The 23,685-nt window shown below is 41.5% G+C and overlaps 1 protein-coding gene across 11 annotated transcripts in view; it reads right to left on the bottom strand.

Moving 5' to 3' along the window:
• Positions 1 to 23,685, bottom strand: part of LOC130492890 (nuclear factor 1 B-type) — a 444,072-nt gene that overhangs the window by 11,987 nt on the left and 408,400 nt on the right. For 9 of the 11 annotated variants that reach the window (XM_056866639.1, XM_056866640.1, XM_056866646.1 and 6 more), the window contains one exon: positions 15,817 to 15,905. The exons of the other annotated variants lie outside the window; for them this stretch is intronic. In XM_056866639.1, coding sequence (XP_056722617.1) covers positions 15,817 to 15,905 — 89 coding nt within the window. The remainder of the gene's footprint in view (positions 1 to 15,816; positions 15,906 to 23,685) is intronic. 11 annotated transcript variants of the gene reach the window in all.

The following is a 23,685-nucleotide window of genomic DNA, read 5'->3' as shown; positions in this document are numbered from 1 at the left end:
CTTCAGTTTCTCCCACCGTAAATGATTTTATCAGTAATGCTTTTGTTTCATTGTTCTCACTGGAAAAGCTGAGTTTGTACTTTTATGATTCCAAGAAAATATATAATGCAGAGAACAACCCTCTGGCTAACTGCAGTATTTATTGTCTGAAGTGCAAAACTTTAAAAAAAATCCAGCTGTAGAATTACAGGGTATTGATCTGGTTCTTCAAAAGTTTGCATGTTTGTTCAAAACTGTAATGTACAAAGATGGTTTGGGGAAAAAAATAAATTCCCAGCCCACCCTCCTCCACAAACCAAGCTTATTCCATTTCATTGCCTTATCAACATTATCATCACAGCCCTTTGGAGGGGTTGGGGGCAAAGAACGCTGCTTTAAAAAGTTGAATATTTTGAACACCCCTACGGCTAAAGCTGAAAAGGATATTCAACACTCTGAGAATAAGGCTCTCCTCAGGAGCTCTAAGAACAAACCAGCTGTTGTACTGTACTCCTGTGTCAAGATAACAAAGTAGAAGCAGGAAATGCTAGTCTAGTGACTGGGCACAGAAAAAGTAATGTTAAATTAGCAGTTAATCCTTTAAAACAGAATTGAAAGGGTTTGCTTTTTAAAATATAAATTACTTGTCAATGAATGTCTGAACACTGTTAGTTTTGGGAAGACCAAAATTACAAGAAGCTTAATAATGGCTTTAAAAAAAATCCTTTAAACACTTAGGCCAACCTCCACTGTTACAAAAAAAAAAAAGCATAGTAACTGATTAAAAAAAGAACCTCCACTGGAAGCAGCTCCTAACGGATAAAAAGCCCCTCTTCCTGGAGGTAAAATGGAACGGACTTCCATTTCGCAAGCTTCTTGTATGAAGTTGTTTCTTTTTCATTTGTTCGGATTATTTGAACCAGGCCTCCTTTCTGGATGCACTACTGGATTTTAAACTCCAGTTTGGTTTAAATTTTGTTATGTCAGAAATTTGGCTTGTCAGGGTCAACAAACAAATAAATAAAGGATAAATTAATTGAGTAATATAGGAATTCCTGTAGTTTTCCCCCCTGAAATGAGAACACCTTTCTTTTCTGTACATTATGGGTTAATTAGCAGAAGATCCTAAAGGCTGAGGATCTCCTCCGCTTCCCCTCCCCTCCCCCAGCAGTTATTTCCAACCCTAGGAAAGCTGCTTCTTGGGGTCACTGGACCCATGGGATTTGGTAGACTCCAGTGAGGAGGAAGGGATGAAATTGCCTTTTCTGCCTCTTCTGTCAGCAGAGCTGCCCCTTCAATCACTGGGAGCAGTTTTGCCCTCTTCCCCCTCCTTACTACAGCCCACTGACCTCAATGCTATTACTCCACGCAGGTCTTGTAAAACAGGCTTGCACTTACCTGTAACTGTTCTTCTGGGCAGACAAGCATTGGGACTCCACATAGGCTGGCTGCAGAAGTTTCTAGCCTCCCTAGGAACCAACAGGGTGCCCGTCCCCTCCCATCCAGAGCAAACACAATGGTTTTTCCCACCCAAACCATCATGTACTATGGGAACATGAGTAGCCAATGAAAGCCATAAAAAAACCAAACAAGAGAGCTCCCAGAAGGACAAAAGGGAGGGAATGTGTGTCTGCAAAGAAGATGTTGATGAATAACAGTTACAGATAAATGCAACCCTGTTTTCATCTACCATCTTCAGTGCAGCCTCCGCATTGGGATTTTAGCAAGCTATGCACCAAAAGAAGGTGGGGTGATGCTCTCATTGGAACAGTGACTGGAACACTTCTGCATCCTTTCTCAATTGCAGGTCCAGCACATAATGTTTCACAAATGAGTCTTCAGCTGACCAGGTTGCTGCGTTACAGATTTCTATAAGCAGTATTCTCCGATGAAAAGCAACCAAGTAGCCCTGTGCCTTGGTAGAGTTGTTACCAAATGGATGCAATCTCCCAGATTGTGTCACCTGGCAAACCTACAGACACGTGTCGCCACCGTTCCAGAAGTGAGCCAAGCCCAGACAATATGGACAGAGGCCCCCGTACTGTATAGCGAAATTGACAAGGAGAAACCATAGGCAGGGAAGCCCCTCACAGTGAACCAGAGGGAATCCATTTTCTCTGACCCAGTCTCCAGCAAGCTGTCATTTCGCAAGAGGCGACCAGGAATATACGCAGTCTTCCCCCCCCCCTCCATCTGCATGATTAATGGCTCATCGGAAGCCTCCGAAATATCAGTGCTGGAAGATCGCACCTCCGGCATCCAGGAAGTGACTCGCTCGGAAGTAGCTGTTCGCGTCTTTTGTCTATCCCATCAACTATCATCTCCCTGAATTGTGCAGTCAATGGTTCAGGTTAGCCTGTCCAAATTGCCCCGTCACACCCTAGCAGCCAACCATTAAGGTATTGTTCACCTTTTGTTCACCATGGCAACCACAAGGGGGCAGGACCCACTTCCCCCACCCCAGGAAGAATATATCTGGGGTCACTCTCATCCATACGCTAGCTCTCTCTCTCCCACACACACTTGCTGTTATTCTGTCGGTCTGGGTAGCAATGCCAGACCACACAGCTCTCCAGCTTTGCTGGCCAAGCCCTGGGAACCCCCAGCCCCCATTTTTCTCTCACTTCTAGCCGCACGGAACCCCTGGAGGTACCCTCTACAGGATCAGGTGCAGTATTCCCCTCTTCAAAGGGAAACCAGCCACATTGGCCAACGTCTCTATGCTACTACCTTTAATTCTTAGGCTCTGACTGTGTGATGTGTATGTGTAATTTTGTATACGTGTGTGAACATGTAATTTGAGTAAAATTCTTTTAATTTTAATTCCATTGCTTTTGCCTCATTTTTTTTGGTCATGGTACAGACTCTGGTAGACAAAGGTTGCATCCTGCTTAAGTTACGTCTTATTGCCGGTTATTGAATGCTAATTCCCCCATATAATAATTCATAACCGAGCAATTTTGCTATCAGAGTGGGCACGGACGTCTAAAGGGCAAGGCTTGCCCACAGCTTCGTAACATGATCGGACTGCAGCCACAACTCACCTGGAAAGGGACTGTGAAGATGCAGCTCTATGCTTCCTTGGGCATGAGTAGCCAATGAACAAAGTCTTATCCATCCTAAACTTCTTGATTTTGTGAATGTAATATAACAGGGCCATCCTAACATCCAGGGAGTAGACTGCCTTCTCAGTCTTAGTAGCGGGTGATGGAAAAATACAGGCAGTACTACCTCCTGAGCCAGGTGAAATTTTGAGACCACTTTGGGCAAGAAATCTAAACTGGGGTGCAGAACAACCCTTTCCTTGAAGATTTTAAGGAAGGGGGGTCAGCCTTTAATGCAGCCAGCTCACTGATTCGCCTGGGAGAAGTGACTGCAACCAGGAACACTACCTGCCTGCTCAGTACAGCTAAGGGACGTTAGCCAGTGGTTCAAAAGGTTCCTTCATAAGTTGCGAGAGGACTAAGGATAGAGACCATTGAGAAACAATCATAGGTGTGTGTATGAGAGAAAGCATTAATCAATCAACCCTTTAAGAAAATGCTGAGCCAATCTATGTGAGAACAAATCTTTATACACAGAAATGGTGGCAAGGTGAATCTTGCCTGAAGAAGCAGCCACACCCTTTGAGGCAAGACAAAGTAAATATTCTAGTACCTCTAGAGCCGTGTTGGCGAACCTATGGCACGCGTGCCACTTCCGGCACGCGTAGCCCTCTCTGCCGGCACGCGTGGTTCCTCCAAGCCGCTGGCCTTTCCGGCTCTGGCCCTCCCCGGATGGGGGAGGCTGTAGCCCAGGGGTGGGGAACCTCCGACATCACTGGCGGTGGCCCCCGGACTCTCCCACAGAAGCCGTCGCCATTGCCACCGGTGGAGGGAGCGTGCGCGGCCGGCCAGGCAGGTGGGAGAGCGGGGAACAGAAGCCGGGCGCCCACACTCGGCATGGCCGGCGGCTTCTCTAGCGCCCTCTGGGCCTGTGCGGGCGGAGGGGCGTGGCTGGCCGGTGGGCGCAAAAGAGGTGCCCTCTGCCCCACTTCGCTCGCCTCTCGCCGCATCCCCCCCTTGGGGCAGGCAGGCCGGGTGGGAGATCCCCTCCGGGTGGGGGGCTTAGGGGCCTGGGCAAGGCAGGCAGGCAGAGAGGGGCAGTGAGCTAGGCTGGGCTCCCTCCCTCCTTCTTTCCCTCTGCGCCAGACGGGCCTCCTTTCCACCGGAGCTCCACTCTGAAAGGGGTGGGTGGTGGCGGCAAGGCCCAGCCGGGCGGGGGATCCTCCTCCTCCTGCTGCTGCTCACCCCGGGCACGTGGGAGGCGGCCGGTGGGGCCCAGCCCCGTGCACAGGCGAAGGGCGCGGTGGCAGGGCTGGTGGCTGGCGAGCCTTGGGGCGGGAAGTCAGGCGGAGGCTCTGGGGCGCCTCCTTCCCCTCCCTCGCTGGCAGTGGGCCAGGCTGGACGGGGGCAGCTGTCAGCGGGGCAGGATGCCGAGCCTCCGCGGGAAGGGAAGGGTCTCCCGGCCCCAGTGCGCTGCGGGCTGTTCTGCGCGCGCGCGCCCCTTCTCTGCTGAGGGAGGAGGGGTGTGTGTGTGTGTGAGAGAGAGAGAGAGAGAGAGAGAAGCGGGAAGGCTTTCCTGTCTCTGGCCATTCATGCATGGGATGTTTTGCCTTGGATTTGCCGCTCTGTAGATGCACATTTTCCCCATCCAAATTCTCAAAACTCTTCAGTAAGTCCCCATGCAGAGTTTTGAGAATCTGGATGGGGAAAACGTGCATCTGGAGAGTGGCAAATCCAAGGCAAAACCTCCCATGCATAAATGGCCTCTTTCTTTCTCTGTCTCCCTCTGTCCTTTTCTTTCCCTCCCTCGCTCCATTTCTTTCTCCCTTTCTCTCTCTTTTTCTTTCTTTCTCTCCCTCCCTCCCTTCCCTTCTTTCCTTCCTTCCTTCTTTCCCTCCAGCAGCTTCTCCGGCGCCCTCTGGGTCTGTGCGGGCGGAGGGGCGTGCAGTCCTATTCCACCTTTGAAGTGCCCACAAGCCATCCTCCAAACACCTTTCCATTTGTCTTGATATGTAGAGAGAAAACACTAAGGAATTAGTTGCCAATCTCCAGGTACTAGCTGGAGATCTGCTATTATAAGTGATATCCAGCCAACAGACATCAGTTCTCCTGGAGAAAATGGCCACTTTGGCAATTGGACTCTATGGCACTGAAGTCCCTCCCCAAACCCCGTCCTCCTCAGGCGCCACCCCAAAAACCTCCCACTCATGGCGAAGAGGAACTTGGCAACCCTAGCCTCTCCCTCTGGGCCCCCTCTGGGGGTGGTATTCAGGTTAAATTGCCGCATTGGCACTCGGCGATAAACAAGTGGGCTTTTGGTTGCAGTTTGGGCACTCAGCCTCTAAAAGGTTCGCCATCACTGCTCTAGAGGAGCCCAGAGTGGTAAACTGCAGTACTGCAGTCCAAGCTCTTGTCACGACCTGAGTTTGACCCCAACAGAAGTCGGTTTCAGGTAGCCGGCTCAAGGTTGATTCAGCCTTCCATCTCTCCAAGGTCGGTAAAATGAGTACCCAGCTTGCTGGGGGTAAAAGGAAGATGACTGGGGAAGGCACTGGAAGCTCCTATTCAAGAAATTTGCTTGCTCTGGAGGGGAAGGGCACCATGTTGATTCCTAGGGAAGCTAGACACTTCTATTCTGTGGCCAGCCTACATGAGCGCAGTCCCAGTTTGGGGCTGCACTGAAGACAGAAGTTGAACCATAGGAATCAAATTCCCTGAGAGTCAGAAATGGCTGCTGGGGATAAGGAAAGTGGAGAAAAATGACAGTCCTTGTGTTAGTGGATCAGTATATCCAACCATATAAATGTATCCAACCATATGAATCTTAATTACATGATGCAATAACATGAAAGGTGCTCTTTTGCACCTTGATCTATTCTACACAAAACAAGCATTTTATGTTTTTTATTTTTAAAAAAGATATTCCAATACACTTATTAGGTAATTTTTAACACACCTTTTATACTTAGTTCCAAAAGATACCAGAGTGTGAAAGGTGGGGTGCTGTCAGAAACAAAGTCTCAAAAGTGATCATATTCAGAAAGTAGTAGATACTCTTTACAATTACAGGATAGAGCAAAGACCGGTCAGATTAATTGAGTTGGATCTTATAATTAGATCAATGAAGTGGTTTCATGGAATAAATTTTAATTGGCTTCCATGTCCCCAGAAAGCTTCCTGCCCGTTCTCTTGAAATGCCATTGATGAGGGCTGGGAGATCCGGCTGAAAAGGATGTCCTGTAGCACAAGGGGCTGCAATAAGAAGTTGGCTTCAACAGGATTCCCTCCCTTTTCTCTTTTTGTAGATGTAATTGTGGTACACTCAACTAGCACAAGTAGGAAAGAGGATTATTCCTGCTATGTTGTTCTTGTTGCAAGGCCCTCCCCCATATCACAGCATAGAGAGAAGTGGTCCATAAAGATGCTGGAGGAAAGGAAAGCCAATGAAAATTGCTGTCATAACCACACTCTGTTGTCCTAACTATAGGTGGTAACATGCAATGGGTCTGAGATCAGTTGTTGCACCTCATCTCTGGAATGTGCACTTCCAAGAGGTTCATCTGGCACCAATATCGCTGTATATCAGGTGTCAAGCTAAAACTATTATTTTATCCTGAGCCTTTCCCTGAATAATGTTGGCCTTCTTGTGGCTTGCTGCAGGTTTTCTGATATAGTTTTGACTATGTTTGTTGAGTTTATATTTAGCTGTTTTTATTATTCTTATTATGTTTGGATGCTTCTTGAGACAAAAATAAAACAAAGAATTTTTTAAAAAATAAATAAGTTATCTAGACAGAAACAGAAAACAGTACACATTTTCAATAAAACAGCCAGGTGTGGATGGGAAGCATGAAGCTCTGAAAATAAGAGCACTAAAAACAAAAGCCGTCAGAGGTAGCCAGTGCAGTTATCATCTCAAGTGAGAGTGAATGTTATATTATATTAAGGTCTCCTCCAAATATTTCCACTGATTCTAATCAGATGAACTGATAATTCTTGTTACCTTTTTTGATATGCCACATATCTGCTTGGAAAACTAGCATAGTTTTTAATACATAGTAGCATCTCACAGAAGGTCAATCTAAGGGTATGAATGAAAAACATACCCGCCTGTAGTAGGTTTTAAATAAAAGGTTTTGTTCCTTTTCTCTCAAGCAACCAAGCAGGCCTAAGCCTTGCAGACTTGGTTGGCAGTGTTCCCCCGTGCCATCTTCTAGCCTCATAATCTTGTCCAGAGTTGCATACCAACTTGAGTGAGACCCTACCAAAGTTCAAGCCTTGGTATGGTTTGTGATGAGAATCTCTTTAGTTAATTTATTTACATGGAAGATGCAACATATTTTGAGAAATATTATCCAGGAATGTTAACCAGCACAAAGAATAAAAACAGTAATACTGATCAAAAAATATTCAGACTGGGGTACTGAAGAGGGAAGTCCTAAATCTGATGCTCTTCAAAACAGAAGGCATTAAAACTCTTTTTAAGATAGGATAAAATGTAATTCATTTTAGAACTGGAATACAAATTATAAATAAATTACAAAAGAACTCATCACTATGGTGTCTTAGCATCAAACAATGATAACATTTTACAATAAAAGAATAATCATATCCAAAATTCAGGAACTAATAAGATTACTTTTGATAAATTAGTGATTATGTCCAGTTATGATGACCGCTATGCAATCAGGATAGTGACAAATCAGAAAAGAGCAAGAGGGTGAAATTAACAGTACAATTCTAAATAGAATTACACCCTTCTAAGCCCATTGGCTAATAAAGGTGTAACTCTGTTTAGGATTTCACTGTAAAAAGTCTAGAAGGCAAGTTAAATCAGGAAACGTTGATGGAATCAGGTGGAATTAGCCTATAGGAAGTAAGATTAAAGGGGGGGGGGTAGTCAGTATATATCTACTCTATATTTAAGTAGAATGCAATAGACGATAATGAGAACAGTTCATTCTATGCAATGATAGGATAGGACACAAAACAGATATAAGTTAAATGCTAGAGGCAGCTCTGAATTATGAGAGTATTTCAGAAATAAGTTGTGAAATGTCCTTCACTAAAAAAAAGTTTTCAAGAGAAAACTACGAATGAGTCATAAGTATAACTTCAAGGCAGGATATTGGACTAGATGACCCATGGCTTCCTTCCACTCCTAAGTTTATATATGAAGCCCACAAACCACATTGTGCATTCTATTTTTATAGTAGCACTGGTTACAAAGAACTCTTCTGGCAATCATAGAAACAAATCACACAGATTTCAGGCAAGGGCCCTTGAACACTGGTGAAGGTTACCAAAGGGATTATAAGAAAAACTGTCATTAGGCTAGAGTACCACAATTTTATCTGAATGTCACTATACATTTTTTCACATTTTTCACAGCTATATGAATAAGGTTTACTCATGAAAGCTACATTTGCTGTAGAGGACTATGACAGTTCCCTTTCATATAGGAACATGTCCATGTAGGGACAAACTACATGTTATACACAGGCACATGTAGCCTTCACCCAGTATTTAAAAACAAACAAACAAACAAAAAGAAAAGAAAGAAAGCTGCAAGCAAGAATGAAATAAAAATAGAGTAGAAAGAAGGTCATTTTCCTACTGGCTATTTTTCTAAGCAAAATAATTTATCAGCTGCTTTCTCTTCTCTCTGGAAAAAAGTAGTTGTGCAAATTGTACCCCACAGAAAAAGAGAGGGGTGGTGGAGAGTTATAAGCAGGGAAAGAGTTAAGCATCTTCCTCCTCTCCCCCCACACGCAACTTTGCAGCCCTCCCCACCTGCATTTCATTTAAAAATAATAGGGGGATTATATGTGAAGTATAACATATGGTTTAGTGTTAATATCATATAACCTAGGAGATATTTAAGGAATTGAAAAATGAAATATGCAAATTCCTCTTTACATTAATATATATATGTGTGTATTTTTGGGAATGTACAGTGCCAATTACATCTATGAATTAAGTTCATTTGCAAAATAAATGCTTTGCTGTATAGTCTCTCAATTTTACTGCATACATACTACAGAAAAGTTAAAGGTAATCTGAAAAGCCCTAATTTTATTTTGTACCATTTGATCTTTGAGGTGGCAAACTACTCAGTTCAATTTTTCTTCAACAACACTTTACAGCTTTTACAAAGCACACATGGAACTGAAGCAAGCCAATCACATGGGAACATTTGTTAGGAATTTTTGGTATAGACAAAATGTATAATTTTGGCTTCTGTACCACATCTAATTTTCCAATAATAAATACTAAAGAAAATCAATTGATTAAATCCAATGCATATCCTATGGCTGAAAAGAGCTCAGGAAGAGCACAAGTGGCTGTGCTGGCATCCAGGCTGCTTGCACCGGCGCCTGGGCCACTTGCAGCACCGCGAGAGGCAGGGATGCCAGCGTTGGGGCCATCACGTCAGCCTCCCTGTGCTGTTGCAGCTGCCTTTTTAAGACTTTAAGCGGCTGGGGAACGGCTTTGGAGGCGCCTCAGCAGCGCCTCGCCTATGCTGTCCCTAGCAGCCGCAAAGCTCAGGAATACTGTGAAAACAACAAGAAAACTTGCCTTATATTTACAGTGTAAAAATGTCCTTGATGAAGAGCAAAACTTAGCAACACACTGGGCTAATTTCTTTAATAAACAGAGAACTGGTAACTTTCTGAATGCTCCATTCTGCCCTTATGGATCCTCTTGTTTTTGTATAACAGTTAAATGAGGCTTTTCAGTCATCAATGGATTATAGCAGTATCTTTTTATAAGAAAACGTTTTGATATTAGAAAAACTATACAGCAGAATATGCATTATCACAAATATACTTGCACATAAATTATTAGGTTGAATTACTGGCCACCAAATGTGATTCAATGTTTGTAGCTTACAAGATCTTCTGAAACTGCTTGATTTTAAAATTAAGTAAAATAATGAAACCTTTTATCATCATGCTTTTGTTTTGTAAGCTCTGAACACTTCTTCCAATATGTACTAGCAGCAAATAACAGATATAAAGCTAAATACTGTTATTGTTCCGGTATACTTCATGTGTTTTCCAGATATTATGGATGAATTAGATTTAAATGACCACAACTGCAATGAGTTCGCAGAATGGATCTTTTCCCCTTTCTCCATCTGAAGTCCCCTGTACCCCCACATTCTCCTCTTAGAATCATAGAATCATAGAGTTGGAAGGGACCACAAGGGTCATCTAGTCCAACCCCCTGCACAGTGCAGGAAATTCACAACTACCTCCCCTCCATACCCCCAGTGACCCCTACTACATGTCCAGAAGATGGACAAGATTCCTTCCCTCTCATCATCTGCCTAAGGTTCGAAATGTTTAATACGGTCCCAGACCAACAATAAAAAACTTTTACATAATAAAAATAGTAGCTATATACATCAATAAATATATAATCAAACATTTGTAGGGGAACTATAAAAAACATAAGCGTAAATAGAACACAGTTAAAACTCATTCGTTGGGTTCGACCCATGCTCGTCTAGCCTTCATAATTCGCCATCCAAATTTGGCCATTTTAAAAGTTAGCTCGGTGCCTTTAACTGAGAACAAGTTAGAAAGGCGAGTTGCTCTAGTGCTCCCTGAGTGGTCAGCTATTACAAGGGAAATGTCTTCTCTTATTTTATTATAAATTTTGCAGTCATAAATGACATGTTCAAGGGTCTCTATGCTCCCATCAGAACAAGGGCATACATGTTCACCATGGAAGATCTTCTTGTATCTACCTTCCATTATAGCTGAAGGGAGAGCATTGCAGAGTAACAAGGTAAAGGCTCTCCTATAATCAGTTTTTCCAGATGAACAAGATATGGCATCGGGGTCACATTAGTAAGGGTATTTCGATTGTAACAGACATTTTTAAGTCTATTCAGATCATGCTGTCTTTCTACGTCTCGTATTCTTTGCCTTATCAAGACCTTGGCTTGCAAATACTCCATAGATAAAAGTAGTTCTTGAGAGAGACCATAGAAGCCTAATTTTTTCTTCAAACTCCTCTACCAGGGAGACGTAAAAGTGTCATACAGGATCAGATTAACGAGTTCTTTAGGACAGAGTGCTATTTTAAGCCAATAAGAAATTGCGGCTATCCATATCCTCGCTTCAATTATAACCTCCCCAGTCTCTATTCGGACTGCAGCATTAGAGACACTGGAGGGGACTTGTAAAACAGCTCTCAAAAATTTAGATTGAATCTTCTCCATCTTGGAGTAATTTGCCATGGTCATAAGTGGCGCCCCATATAGCATTTGAGAAAGAGGTTTAGCCTTAAATAGCTTAACAGCTGCCATAACTGAGCGTCCCCCTTTCGTCCAGAAAAACTTTTGTATAGCTGCAGCACATTTTTGGGCATTTGAGGCAGCATAAGTTATGTGAGACATTTTTGAACCTGGTGCCTTAAAGACCACCTCCAGGTATTTATAGCAGTGCACTTGCTCTATTTTGACCCCGTTCAACCACCAAGAGTGGAGTTTTGGCTTTTTTGCAAAAACCATCACCTTTGTCTTGGAATAGTTAACCTCAAATTGGTTGTCAGCACAATAGAGTGCAAGCGAGTGCAACGCCCTTCTAAGGCCAATAGGTGTTCTAGAAAGAAGAACGGCGTCATCTGCATACAATAATAGTGGGATGTGTCTTCCCACCAGTTTTGGGGGATGCAACTCTGACTTATTTAGGCATGATACCAGATCATTGATGTAAACGTTAAACAGAAATGGTGCCAATATGAAGCCCTGTTTGACCCCCTTCGCTGTTTCAATAGGATCAGTGAGATGTCCTTGGGGGTTACATCTTACCCGTATTGTGGTCTTTTCATATAAAACTCGAATTAAAAACAGAAGACGCCTGCCTATTGTTGAAGCCTCTAGTTTTCCCCAAAGAATAGCTCTAGGGATTGAGTCAAAAGCTGATTTTAAATCGATGAAAGCTGCATACAAGGAGGTGAGACTTAGCAGAATATTTGGCAATAAGATGGTCCAACAATATACAGTGATCTACAGTAGAGCAGCCTTCTCTGAAGCCCACCTGTTCTTGTACCAAGTAATTATCTTGTTCCAACCAAACCCTGAATTTCCATTGAAGGTGGCTAGCATAGAGTTTGCTTATAGTACTGAGATCTGCCTAAGGTTATAGAATCAGCATTGCTAACAGATGGCCATCTAACCTCTTCTTAAAAACCTCCAGGGAAGCAGAGCTTACTACCTCCCGAGGAAGCCTGTTCCACTGAGGAACCACTCTGTTAGAAAATTTTTCCTAATGTCTAGACGGAAATTCTTTTAATTTAATTTCAACCTGTTCTTTCTGTTCCGACCTTCTGGGGCAACAGAAAACAACTCGGCACCATCCTCTATAGGACAGCCCTTCAAGTACTTGAACATGGTTATCATATCCCCTCTCAGTCTTCAGGCTAAACATACCCAGCTCCTTCAACATTTCCTCATAGGACTTGGTCTCCAGACCCATCACCATCTTTGTTGCCCTCCTCTGGACACGTTCCAGCTTGTCTACATCTTTCTTAAATTGCAGTGCCCAAAACTGAACACAGTACTCTAGGTGAGGTCTAACCAGAGCAGAGTAAAGCGATACCAGCACTTCGCGTGATCTGGACACTATACTTCTGTTGATACAGCCCAAGATCGCATTTGCCTTTTTAGCTACTGCATCACACGGCTGACTCATGTTCAGTGTTTGGTCTACTAAGACTACAAGATCCTTTCCCCACACACTACTGCTCAGACAAGTCTCCCCATCCTATAATTATGCACTTGATTTTTCCTCCCTAAATGCAGAACTTTACATTTATCTTTGTTGAAGTGCATTTTATTAGTTTTAGCCCAATTCTCCAGCCTGTCAAGATAATCCTGTATCCTGGCTCTGTCTTCTACCATATTTGCTACCCCTCCCAATTTAGTTTCATCTGCAAATTTAATAAGCATTCCCTCTATTCCTTTCTACAAATCATTTGGAGTGGTGGAGTATGATCTGGAGAACCGGGTTTGATTCCCCACTTCTCCACATGAGTGGCGGAGGCTAATCTGGCGAACTGGATTTGTTTCCCCACTCCTACACACGAAGCCAGCTGGGTGACCTTGGGCAAGTCATTCTCTCTCAGCCTCACCTACCTCACAGGGTGTCTGTTGTGGGGAAGGGAAGGTGATTGTAAGCCGGTTTGATTCTCCCTTATGGCAGAGAAATTCGGCATATAAAAGCCAACTCTTCTTCTTCTAAAGGTGTTGAACAACACAGGGCCCAGGACAGATCCCTGAGGAACTCTACTAGTCACTTTTCTCCAAGTGGACGAGGAACCATTAACAAGCACTCTTTGGGTGCGATTTGTCAACCAGTTACAGATCCACCTAACAGTAATAGGATCTAAACCACATTTTCCCAATTTGTCAACTAGAAATTATGTGGAACCTTATCAAAAGCCTTACTGAAATCAAGATAAACTATGTCTATAGCATTCCAGCAAGGTAGTAACTTTCTCAAAAAAGCAGATAAGATTAGTCAGACATGACTTGTTCTTGAGAAACCTGTGCTGGCTCTTAGTGATCAGATCCATCCTTGCTAAATGCTCAAGGACTGACTGTTTGATGATTTGTTCAAAAACTTTTCCCGGTATAGAAGTCAAGCTGATGGGTCGGTAGTGACCCAGATCCTCCTTTTCCCCCCTCTTGAAGATGAGGATAACATTTGGCCACCTCCAATCTTCTGGCATCTCACCTGTTCTCCAAGACTTCTCAAAAATAACAAACTTAGAGTAAGTTTGTTAAAATTAGCTCTCCTAAAGTCCAACCTATATGTCTGACTACGTAGTTTTTCCTTTCCCCAAGATTGTAAATTCCAAGATTACATGGTCACTACTACCCAGGGTGCCTACTACTTTAACCTCATCAACCAATTCTTCCCTGTTGGTGAGAATCAAGTCTAAGATAGCAGATCCCCTTGTTTCCCTGTCCACTTTCTGGAATAGGAAGTTATCAGCAAGACAAGTCAGGAATTTATTGGATCTTGCATTTTTAGCAGAGTTGGACTTCCAACAGATATCCTGGTAATTAAAATCTCCCATGAACACCATGTCCTGTCTCTTTGAGAACTTTGTAATCTGGTCTAGGAGTATCTCATCCAAGTCCTCTGCTTGGTTTGGTGGCTGATAGCAGACCCCCACCATAATATCACGATTATTTCTTACTCGTTTTACTTTTACCCATAGACTCTCAACTGAACTACAATGCTCAGATTCATGTACTTCTTCACAAGTGTACACATTTTTTGACATACAATGCTACTCCTCCCCCCTTCCTTATCTGTCTATCCCTTCTAAACAAGTTGTACCCCTCAATCTCAATATTCCAATCATGAGTGATATCCCACCAAGTTTCAGTAATGCCAATTAGGTCAAAATCCCCTTCCTGTATTAGGGCTTCAAGTTCTTCCTGCTTGTTTCCCATATTCTGCGTGTTAGTGTGCAGACATTAGAAACTATGGTTTATGTGCCCTGAGGTTTTTGTTTCTGAATTTACCCTCGTTTATGCTTCCTCGCATACATGGCACTCCCTGCAAATCTTTATTGTCCTCATCCCGTTATTGTCATCATGCTAGTCTTTAAATTCTTGTCTCGCTCCCCCATAGGATTTAGTTTAAAGCCCTCATCAGGTTTAGTTTAAAGCCCTCCTTATCAGGTTCTATTCTCTTCCTAGGGAAGAGAATAGAATTGGCTTTTGAGGAGGGAGGCTGCAGCTCAAAGAGAAATAACTCTTTACCTTCTTGTGCAAACTCATCAGTGAACAGTTTGTTTTGGCACTTGAAAAGATGTGCTGGGGTGGGGGAACACAAGATTGCTTGGCCCCACTGCACTGTAGCCCTCGCAGCATTTTAAAAAGGGCTGAATTCTTCTAAAAAATGGCATTGGTGTCCATGGGTTAGACCCACTGGTGCTGTAACGTCTAGTTTGACAATTAGTTTGCAGGAAAAACATGAACAGTAGTTTGTTGGTTTGAATATAATGGCAAACTGGTATGCTGCAAAAACATCACTAATGATCTCACTGTGTGCAACAAAAGAAAGAAAGAAGGAAGGTTTGCTCAAGCAAGTCTGAATGCCTTCAATGCTCAGTCATGTAACAACAAACCATGCCACAATCACAGCCCAATCTAAAACCAAGTTAATGAAGTCAATCCCACTGATGTCACTTACACTTACAAGCATGAATGTTTGGGGCTACAGATATATACCTTGATTCAAGAAGTTTCTATGCGTCTTATGAGAGAAGGTGGGAAAGAAAGAAAATATTACTTCATAAGAGCTCTCATCAATCGCCAACGTCACAGCAAATATTGCAAACTAAGGGTAGACACTGATTTTTCCTATTACTAGATTCTTACTTTTTAACTACTTAGCTAAATCTTTCAACTAGCATAGTAACGAATTACACAGTACATACATAGTCAGTATGGTTAATAGTAGTAGTTTCCTCTTACCTGCAAAGAAAACTGTTTCACAGAAAGTTTTAGTTAACTGTATTTTAGTTTCTGCCTGAAAGTCCCACAGTCTTTATATCTGAGAGCAAATACTTGGTATTCCAAATGCTTAACTACAGTATCGTATATAGTTCAATTGACATTTCAGATAACCTATAGTGTAATTCAGAAGATGTTAAAAGGTATTTTATGGTCAGACTTTGACAAACATATTCCTGAATGCCAGCTAAAACAGATAATGAAGAGCCCAAGATAGTTTAGGGTTGGAAATAATTAAAATTTTACCTTTGCCAAGTAATTCCCAATGTATCCTCATTGGCACTGGGGTATAAATGCCTGCCGTTTTGATTCATGGTCCAGTCACAAATCCTCAGCTGTCAATTGAAACCTAGCAGTCAGATATGGATCGAGCAGTACTACAGTTTTTAGTATTTAAATGAATGCATGCAAGCTAGCACTTTACATGGCACAAACCTTACATCCCCAAGTAGTAGTAGTCTAAAAATAAAAAATAAAAACATTAAAAAAAACATTTAAGAAAATGCTATTTGGGTGTGCTTCTCTATTAATAAATCATAATAAAGTAACTTGTATTTAGCACTTAATTATTATCCATTCATTAATTATAAACTGAGCTGGGGAAAAAGCAAACGTTAATGTTCAATAGTGATTTTTTTAAAAGAAAGAAAGTAAAAAAACACTTCAAAATGATTCAATGTACTTAAAAAGGATTTTAAAAATCAATATCTGAAAAGCATGCATTTGGTGATACACAGAAGACATGCAATTTATAGGAAAAAAGATCTGAAATTATACAAGGATCCTATCTTACTGTTCTAGGAGGGTAGAGGCATTGGTAACAGAGGTTTATTAATTGTGTTACTGAATATGGCATCACTGAACATGCAGTGGTAAAATAATCTCAACTTGTTCTATATTCAAAATAATTGCATTTAAAAGACTTTAAATATAGTGAGGAATGCATTAAATGCAAACTGAAACAAATTCTTCCCAGATCACCAAATCATCTGTTCTGCTCTTCAGAAATTATTTGTGTAACTCCATACAGCTGTTTGTCTAGCAGCTGCCCTACAGTGCAATCAGATTTCCTGAAAAGATAGACTGATTATTTTTATGTTTGTGAAAATAAACCTCTTCTAGCCTTTGGAAGAAAACACTGAAAGAATATGATTTTTCTCCACACCTATGCTATAAACGGCTCTAACATACATCATGTATTTGAATGTTAAAAGATAATGATAAATGATAAATTCTTTTTCCCCAAGAAAAGTGTTGTGCCTTTAAAAGATACACATTAGAGAGAAAGAAATGACATTCACAGCAACTCAATTTATTACAGTCCTTTCCTGAAAAACACATATGCTGAGAACAAGACAATATCCCTGGCTTGACCCTGTTTGACTGCTACACTCTTGAGGCTTCAGATATGAAAACATGGACCTTCCATTACTTTTTTCCTTATCTGTCATCTGAAGAACTCAGTGAGACCTTTTAAAAACAATCAGAAATATGAAATTAACCAGAAAAGGAATATTCCATCTCAAAATAGTTCCCCAAAAACTGCAGCATGGAGTGTAAGTGTATCACAAAACTTTCACAGGCAGCATTTTTAGTGTGAAAATAATAAAATACAACTGTAATCCAAAAGAAATGCTGTTGATGCATGTATGCTATTTTCCCAGTCTCCCATTTCAAAAACTTCTGCTATCTTTGGTCTTTTATGTATGGCCATTTCCCTCATTGTCACCCTCTGATGACTTCAGGTCTTTGTTTTGATTATGCATGCCGTTTCTGACCATCAGAGGTCGCCTCACTCTCCCCCTGCATTTTCCTGCGTTTTTTCCCTACGTTTTCATGGACCTGTTTTATCTCGAATTTGAAAACACGGGCAAAATGTGGAGAAACGCAGGTGGAGAACGAGGCAACCTCTGATGGTCAGAAACGGCATGCATAATCCAGACCCGAAGTCGTTGGAGGGGGTATCATGAGGGAAACAGCCACGCATAAAAGGCCTCTATCCTTTGGGGAATTTAAAAAACAGTATAGGGGAGCTGTGGGAAAACTGAAACAAAAACAAAAAACCCACATCTTTATTAGATTGTGCCTATGGCGGCCATCTCCCTTTAGAAATTTTTTTTGTCCCTTTAGCAGAAGCGTAATGGGATGTTGTATACCAGGTGATGATAATCCATGCCATGAAAAGCTTCAGCTGCTCATTTCCATTTTTCCTTAGGCCTACTGGCAGCCTTAACTGTGCCTTAAGCCTGGTCAGTTACTGAAGCATATGCTTTGCTAACTGCCTCCGTAACATTTAAGATTTTTTTTGCCATTTTCATTACAAAATGACTTTATAAGGGTTTAAGGTCTCAATCACTAAATCTACTCTTAGGCTCAATTCTGCCATCATACCAAATCATGGCGATATTTAATGCATTTAACCATGGTCAGAACCAGAAATAGAAACCAAGGCTTGATGACTGAGCCTGACAAATCACAGATTGACAGATGTTCTCAGCTCATTCCTGAGCCCTGCAGCAGCCAGGGATGGCGTGGCTGCGGCGCCTCCAAACAGGTTTCATAGCCACTGCAGGGGGGAAAAGGGGCATTTTTAATGAAAAAATTGAAAAGGGAGGGAAAGCCCCATAGAGAAAAGAGATGCTGTGCCAGCAAAAACCTGGCGCAGCACCGCTGAAGCGTAAGGGGGCGTTCCCAGGCTGAAATGGGTTAGGAGTCTGCCTACTGGCAGCTCCACACACACACACCCCAGGAACGCCTCCTGGGACGTTGGGGCGAGGACGTGCGCTGACAGGTTGCTGGCAGGAGGTCGAGCCAGCGTCCGAGGGCTATGCTGCTGCGGTAGTTCTAGGGGGCTGCTGCCAGTGGCACAGACACCGGTGTTGGGGTCTGGGTGCCTCCTAAGCCCATTTGGCCCCTAGGCTCTGGAGACCACTACACATAGAGATTGGAGTATTTAGCAGGCATAATATAAAAATAGATAAAAAGCTCAATACCATGGTTTGGGTTTTAAAGTATGGTTTAGAGCAAACCATAGCTTGGTATGACATCTGAAATGAAGCCTTTCAAAAAAAACACACACACAAGATAAATGGTTCAGTTGGAAATCCTGTGTCAGCAGAAAAATTTTACTTATTGACTTATTTTTAAAAAATCTGGCAAGCAATTTGTAATACATTGCATTGGGTAATTATACAAAACAGCAATGCTTATAATATACAACACAGGGTATCTTGTTTATACACAGCAGTTTTTTTAAATGTGTAGTTATTCTGACTTCAATGATAGTCAATGATACAATATGTCTTCATGGAAATCCACATGAGCTATTGCACACTGATGTAATATTTTGATGTGTTTCAAAATTGCTTTCCTGGAGGTTACTGTTATGTTGGAACCAGCCCACTGAAGATTGTCAAGTACAACTCCAGAAATAATGGCCATTCTATGCTGTTCATATAATTCAGCATAAACCTTTTAAAACATACTGAGCCTCAAGCTAGGAAACATAAAGAAAACACGATTAAAACTATACCAGACCTAGCACTGGAGCACCCTGTAGATTTTGTTTCTTTCTCCCAACGCACATCTTGGGCAAAAGTGATACACTGCCAGATTATTTAAAAAGGGACCTACTTCTTCTTTTTTTAACTTTTACAGCTTTCCTGTCATCAACTTGTACATTTTTGTTTGTCCTTCCTCGAGTCTTACATATTCAGAACAGTAGTCAGTAAATCTGGGTTTTTAAGAGAGATACAAAGTATAGCCCTCATTCTTAGACAATATCCCTTAGTTTGAAATGTGTGTCATAGTTGCAGACTGAACTACAGTATGGTGTTGAACATTTCTAACACTTAACTTTGGAGACAACAATTTCCTTGTGGTTGTATAACATGTCTCATACAAACTATTCACGGATAAAAGCTTTCTGCCATATGTGATCAGATGTTTTTAATTCCAGCTACCACTACTAATCAACCACTTTCTCACACTGGATAATATAAATTGATATTACTGCTCCCCAAATGTATCTTGCTTGTAATCTAAAATAAAATTGGTTTGCATCCTACTGTAAACGCTTATGTCATTCCCTGATGCTAATGAGAGTGGGTTTTAATTTGTGTCTGGATCCCTGATACTACTAATCGCTCGGTAGATTTTCTCTAACCCTCCACTGTACCTCTCCATCCACATTTAGTTTTAATCATTCTATGGCTTGCCACTCCTTGAATGTGCTGAGCGGATCATTTTCTGTTCACATGCTCCATTTTCCTATATATTTCCTATTTTGGAATCCTGGTTTATGGGAAAGGGAGCAAATCATTGTTGTAGCTTGGGCATGAATATGCAAGCCTTATAATAGTTGAACTACAGACTACGGGGAGAAGAACAAGAGCCTGAGGATCCCCCAGGCTCAAGAGTTCTGGAGAATTCAAAAGCTTGCACTCTTTTGTGTCATTGTAGCTGGTCCTAATAAAAGGTATTATGCAGACTGTGGTCAGTTTTTGGATTTTGATTTTGGATCAGTACAGCTGTAAACAATTATCGTCAATCAAGTTATGGCACAGGATAGTTTGATACTACATCTGAAGTATGCTTGTAAAAACAAATCACTCATGTAACTGATCTTGTTCATGGAATGACAAGTCATGGTTTGTCAGTAAGTCTGAAACATGCCTAATATTTAAAACAATTTCAATTTATATCTTGGCAGATATTTTTACATGTTTTGAACGTTTTGGGCTCTTTACAATTTTCACTTAACTTAAAAACTCATGGATAATGTCTTTAAAAAGTATGTGTATTATCTAATATTTTTCTTGCAAAGTTAACAGACTGAGCAAATATGCATACAGAAAAACTACAATAGCAGATCTTGCTCCACTTTTTTGACTAAGATAAACCTATAAACGTTTGCATATACTCATTGTTTTGACTGAAACTTCCTTTAAATGTGTTTCCTTTCCAACAAGAGTATGTGAAAGGTGACCTCTTATCCATGTGCATGCCTCTGTGATGGTCATGTGACTAGGTTTTACGTCAAACTGTCAGTTATGATAAGAGGCACAATATGAACACCCTAAGCATTGATAACCTGTTTCCTGAATCTATTAAGTTCTGTTTGAGAGTCTTCTTGCAGTGCTCCTTCAGTCTTTGCTTAACACAAACTTGTTTACCACCCTGACAATTTTAAAACCATAAACTTTGATTGATGTAACAACATTCCATTTAATATGTATCGGATATGATCATGACAATATGAAGAAAACTTCTATTTTCAATGGAATAAAATTAAAATTAAAAGATGCAATCAGAAGTACAACTTCCTGCTGTAAAATGACAAAACTGGGTATAAGAATTAAAATGCACATAAAAAAACCACATTGCAGTTTCCTAGGTTTAAAATACATTTCATATGGCTGTGCTGGGTAAATGGGATGAGTCTGTCCACAAATAAGGCTAGGTACATTCATACCTTCAAAACCCAGTATGTACTAGTAAAAATATAAAGGTAAAGGTCCCCTGTGCAAGCACCGGGTCATTCCTGACCCATGTGGTGACGTCACATCCTGACATTTCCTAGGCAGACTTTGTTTACGGGGTGGTTTGCCAGTGCCTTCCCCAGTCATGTTTCCTTTACCCCCAGCAAGAAGGGTACTCATTTTACCGACCTCGGAAGGATGGAAGGCTGAGTCAACCTTGAGCCGGCTACCTGAAACCAACTTCCATAGGGATCGAACTCAGGTCTTGAGCAGAGCTTGGACTGCAGTACTGCAACTTAACACTCTGCGCCACAGGGCTCTTAGTAAAAATATACTGCTAAGTTATTTAACATCAGGGTATTGTGAGTATGCCAGTGGATTAATTAATGGATCAAAAGTAGCACATTAAAGAGTATTTTCAAGACAACAACGTCTGTTTCACTTCCCTAATTAACTACTAGGTTTTTATAAAATCTTACATCTCTATGAAACATGAGAATGGCAACATCAAGATTAAAAAGTGTCATACATTTGTTTCAGTTGAAAGATGATCTCTTACAAAATATTTTTAAAACTTTATGAAAGTGTATTTTATGTCCCAGACTATATTAACAAAACAGAGAAAATAATATAATACAATATGATCCTGTTCTTGTAAATTAATCAAAATTTAGAAACCTCTCTACAGCAAAAAATTGCAGGAGTTTATAGCAGGAGAAACAAAAATTTTTTATTGCAAACTATCTCTTCAAATCCAAACAAATGAATTTGTTTGTTCAGAAGAATTCTACTCCTGCCCATGGAACTATCTGCACAGATCTATCCTGTTGTGGAACTGTTGTTCTTTGCAGGGGATTCCAAACTATTACCAGGGCAGGGCATAATCTTAGTCTTCCAATTTTGTCAGAACGATTTACTGAGCTCAACCATTTACCTGCACATGTCGAGAATGTAGACCCAAACATGCCCAATACTCCCCTCTTTGCACTGCATTATAGGAGAAGATGTTTAAAGACAGATATCATTAGCAATCTTCTCATCACCAGTCTCTTTACAACATCGATTGAATCATGCGGTGCTTGACATATTAAGTCCATCTTTAGTCACATTAAGGTTGCAATCCTGAAGGGGGGGGCAAAGCTCCTTAGGAGCTGGTGTGACACCATGCCAGCATAAGTGCCCTTTTAAAACAGGATAAGGGCATTTATGCCGTCCTAGGGACAAAACACCAGTGTCAGGGAGCCATGGAACTGTGCTGGCCCCTCACTGCCAGAGCAGCCACGTCAGCAGCGAATTCCCAGAAGGGAACGCCCACGCTGGCATGGGGGCATTCCTGGGGTGTTTCTAGGGGCAGAGCTGCCTTTAGGCACCTTCCTAACTCCTTTTGCCCCGGGAACGCAGAAGAAGAGTTGAATTTTATATGCCGACTTTCTCTACCACTTAAGGGAGACTCAAACCGGTTTACAATCACCTTCCCTTCCCCTCCCCACAACAGACACCCTGTGAGGTAGGTGGGGCTGAGAGAGTGTGACTAGCCTAAGGTCACCCAGCTGGCTTCATGTGTAGGAGTGGGGAACCAAATCCAGTTCACTGGATTAGCCTCCGCCACTCATGTGAAGTGGGGAATCAAACCCAGTTCTCCAGATCAGAGTCCACCACTCCAAATCATCACTCTTAACCACTGCACCACGGTAGCTCTCACACTGTGCCGTTGCTATGCCACCTTTTGTGGTGACGCAGCCTTGCTGCAGGTTAATTTTAAAAGTGTTTATAATTTCTTTCCGGTGGCCGGGAAGCCTCTGTGGAGGCAGTGTGGCTGCAGTCCTCCCAGCCACTGCCTAACCGCCCCCTTCAGAAATGGGCTATGTGTTCTGATAGCAAACTTAAGAGCAAAATATTTATGCTAACATAAAATGTTACCAAAGATGAAACAATAAACTAAAACTTTCAGAGTTACCAACAGGAAGAACTCCTGTCTACAATTAATAGCTCGTGGAGATTGGGTATAACCAAAGCATAATTTAGCAGCTAGGGATAAATTAAAACAGCTAACATTGGGATATTTAAACAGCACAATTTAGACATAGGCCTGTTTGTTAAAGTGGTTGGTTAAAAACATATAACATGGAAGATTTATTATGCTGCAGTTATTCCACTGTGGGAATATTCAGCATTTCATAGTAGTTAGGATCACCAATAACCTGTGACTACCATGCAAAAGGAATGTTTAGATTTATGATTCCTAATAATAACCATGACTGTGTAGCTATCAGTATATTAAGTTACATGTTTAGTAACAGGGTTTTCATATATTCAGGTCAGTAAATTAAACTCTATTGCACTCATTGGTTCTGTATTCATGTGATCTTTCAAAGCTATATTTATAATGCATCCATAAATGTAAATATTCCAACAATTTTGTTTAACAAACTGTTTTATTGAAAATTCTACTGAACTGTTATTTTGTGAAAAACTATTTATAAGGAGAATCACCAACTATACAGGCACCTTAAATTTATGGTCATTACTGAAATTTATATAGGTTGTGTTAAGGGTTTCTGTTAAAAAAAAAAAGCACTCAGGAATAAACGTCAATACTTCTCATAACCTAACAGAATAAATCTCTACAAAGGCC

The sequence above is a fragment of the Euleptes europaea genome, unplaced genomic scaffold (assembly GCF_029931775.1).
Source record: "Euleptes europaea isolate rEulEur1 unplaced genomic scaffold, rEulEur1.hap1 H_1, whole genome shotgun sequence".
In the NCBI taxonomy this organism is placed as follows: domain Eukaryota; kingdom Metazoa; phylum Chordata; class Lepidosauria; order Squamata; family Sphaerodactylidae; genus Euleptes; species Euleptes europaea.
Note: the sequence above shows the minus strand (reverse complement) of the source record. Positions and strands in the feature narration are given on the sequence as shown.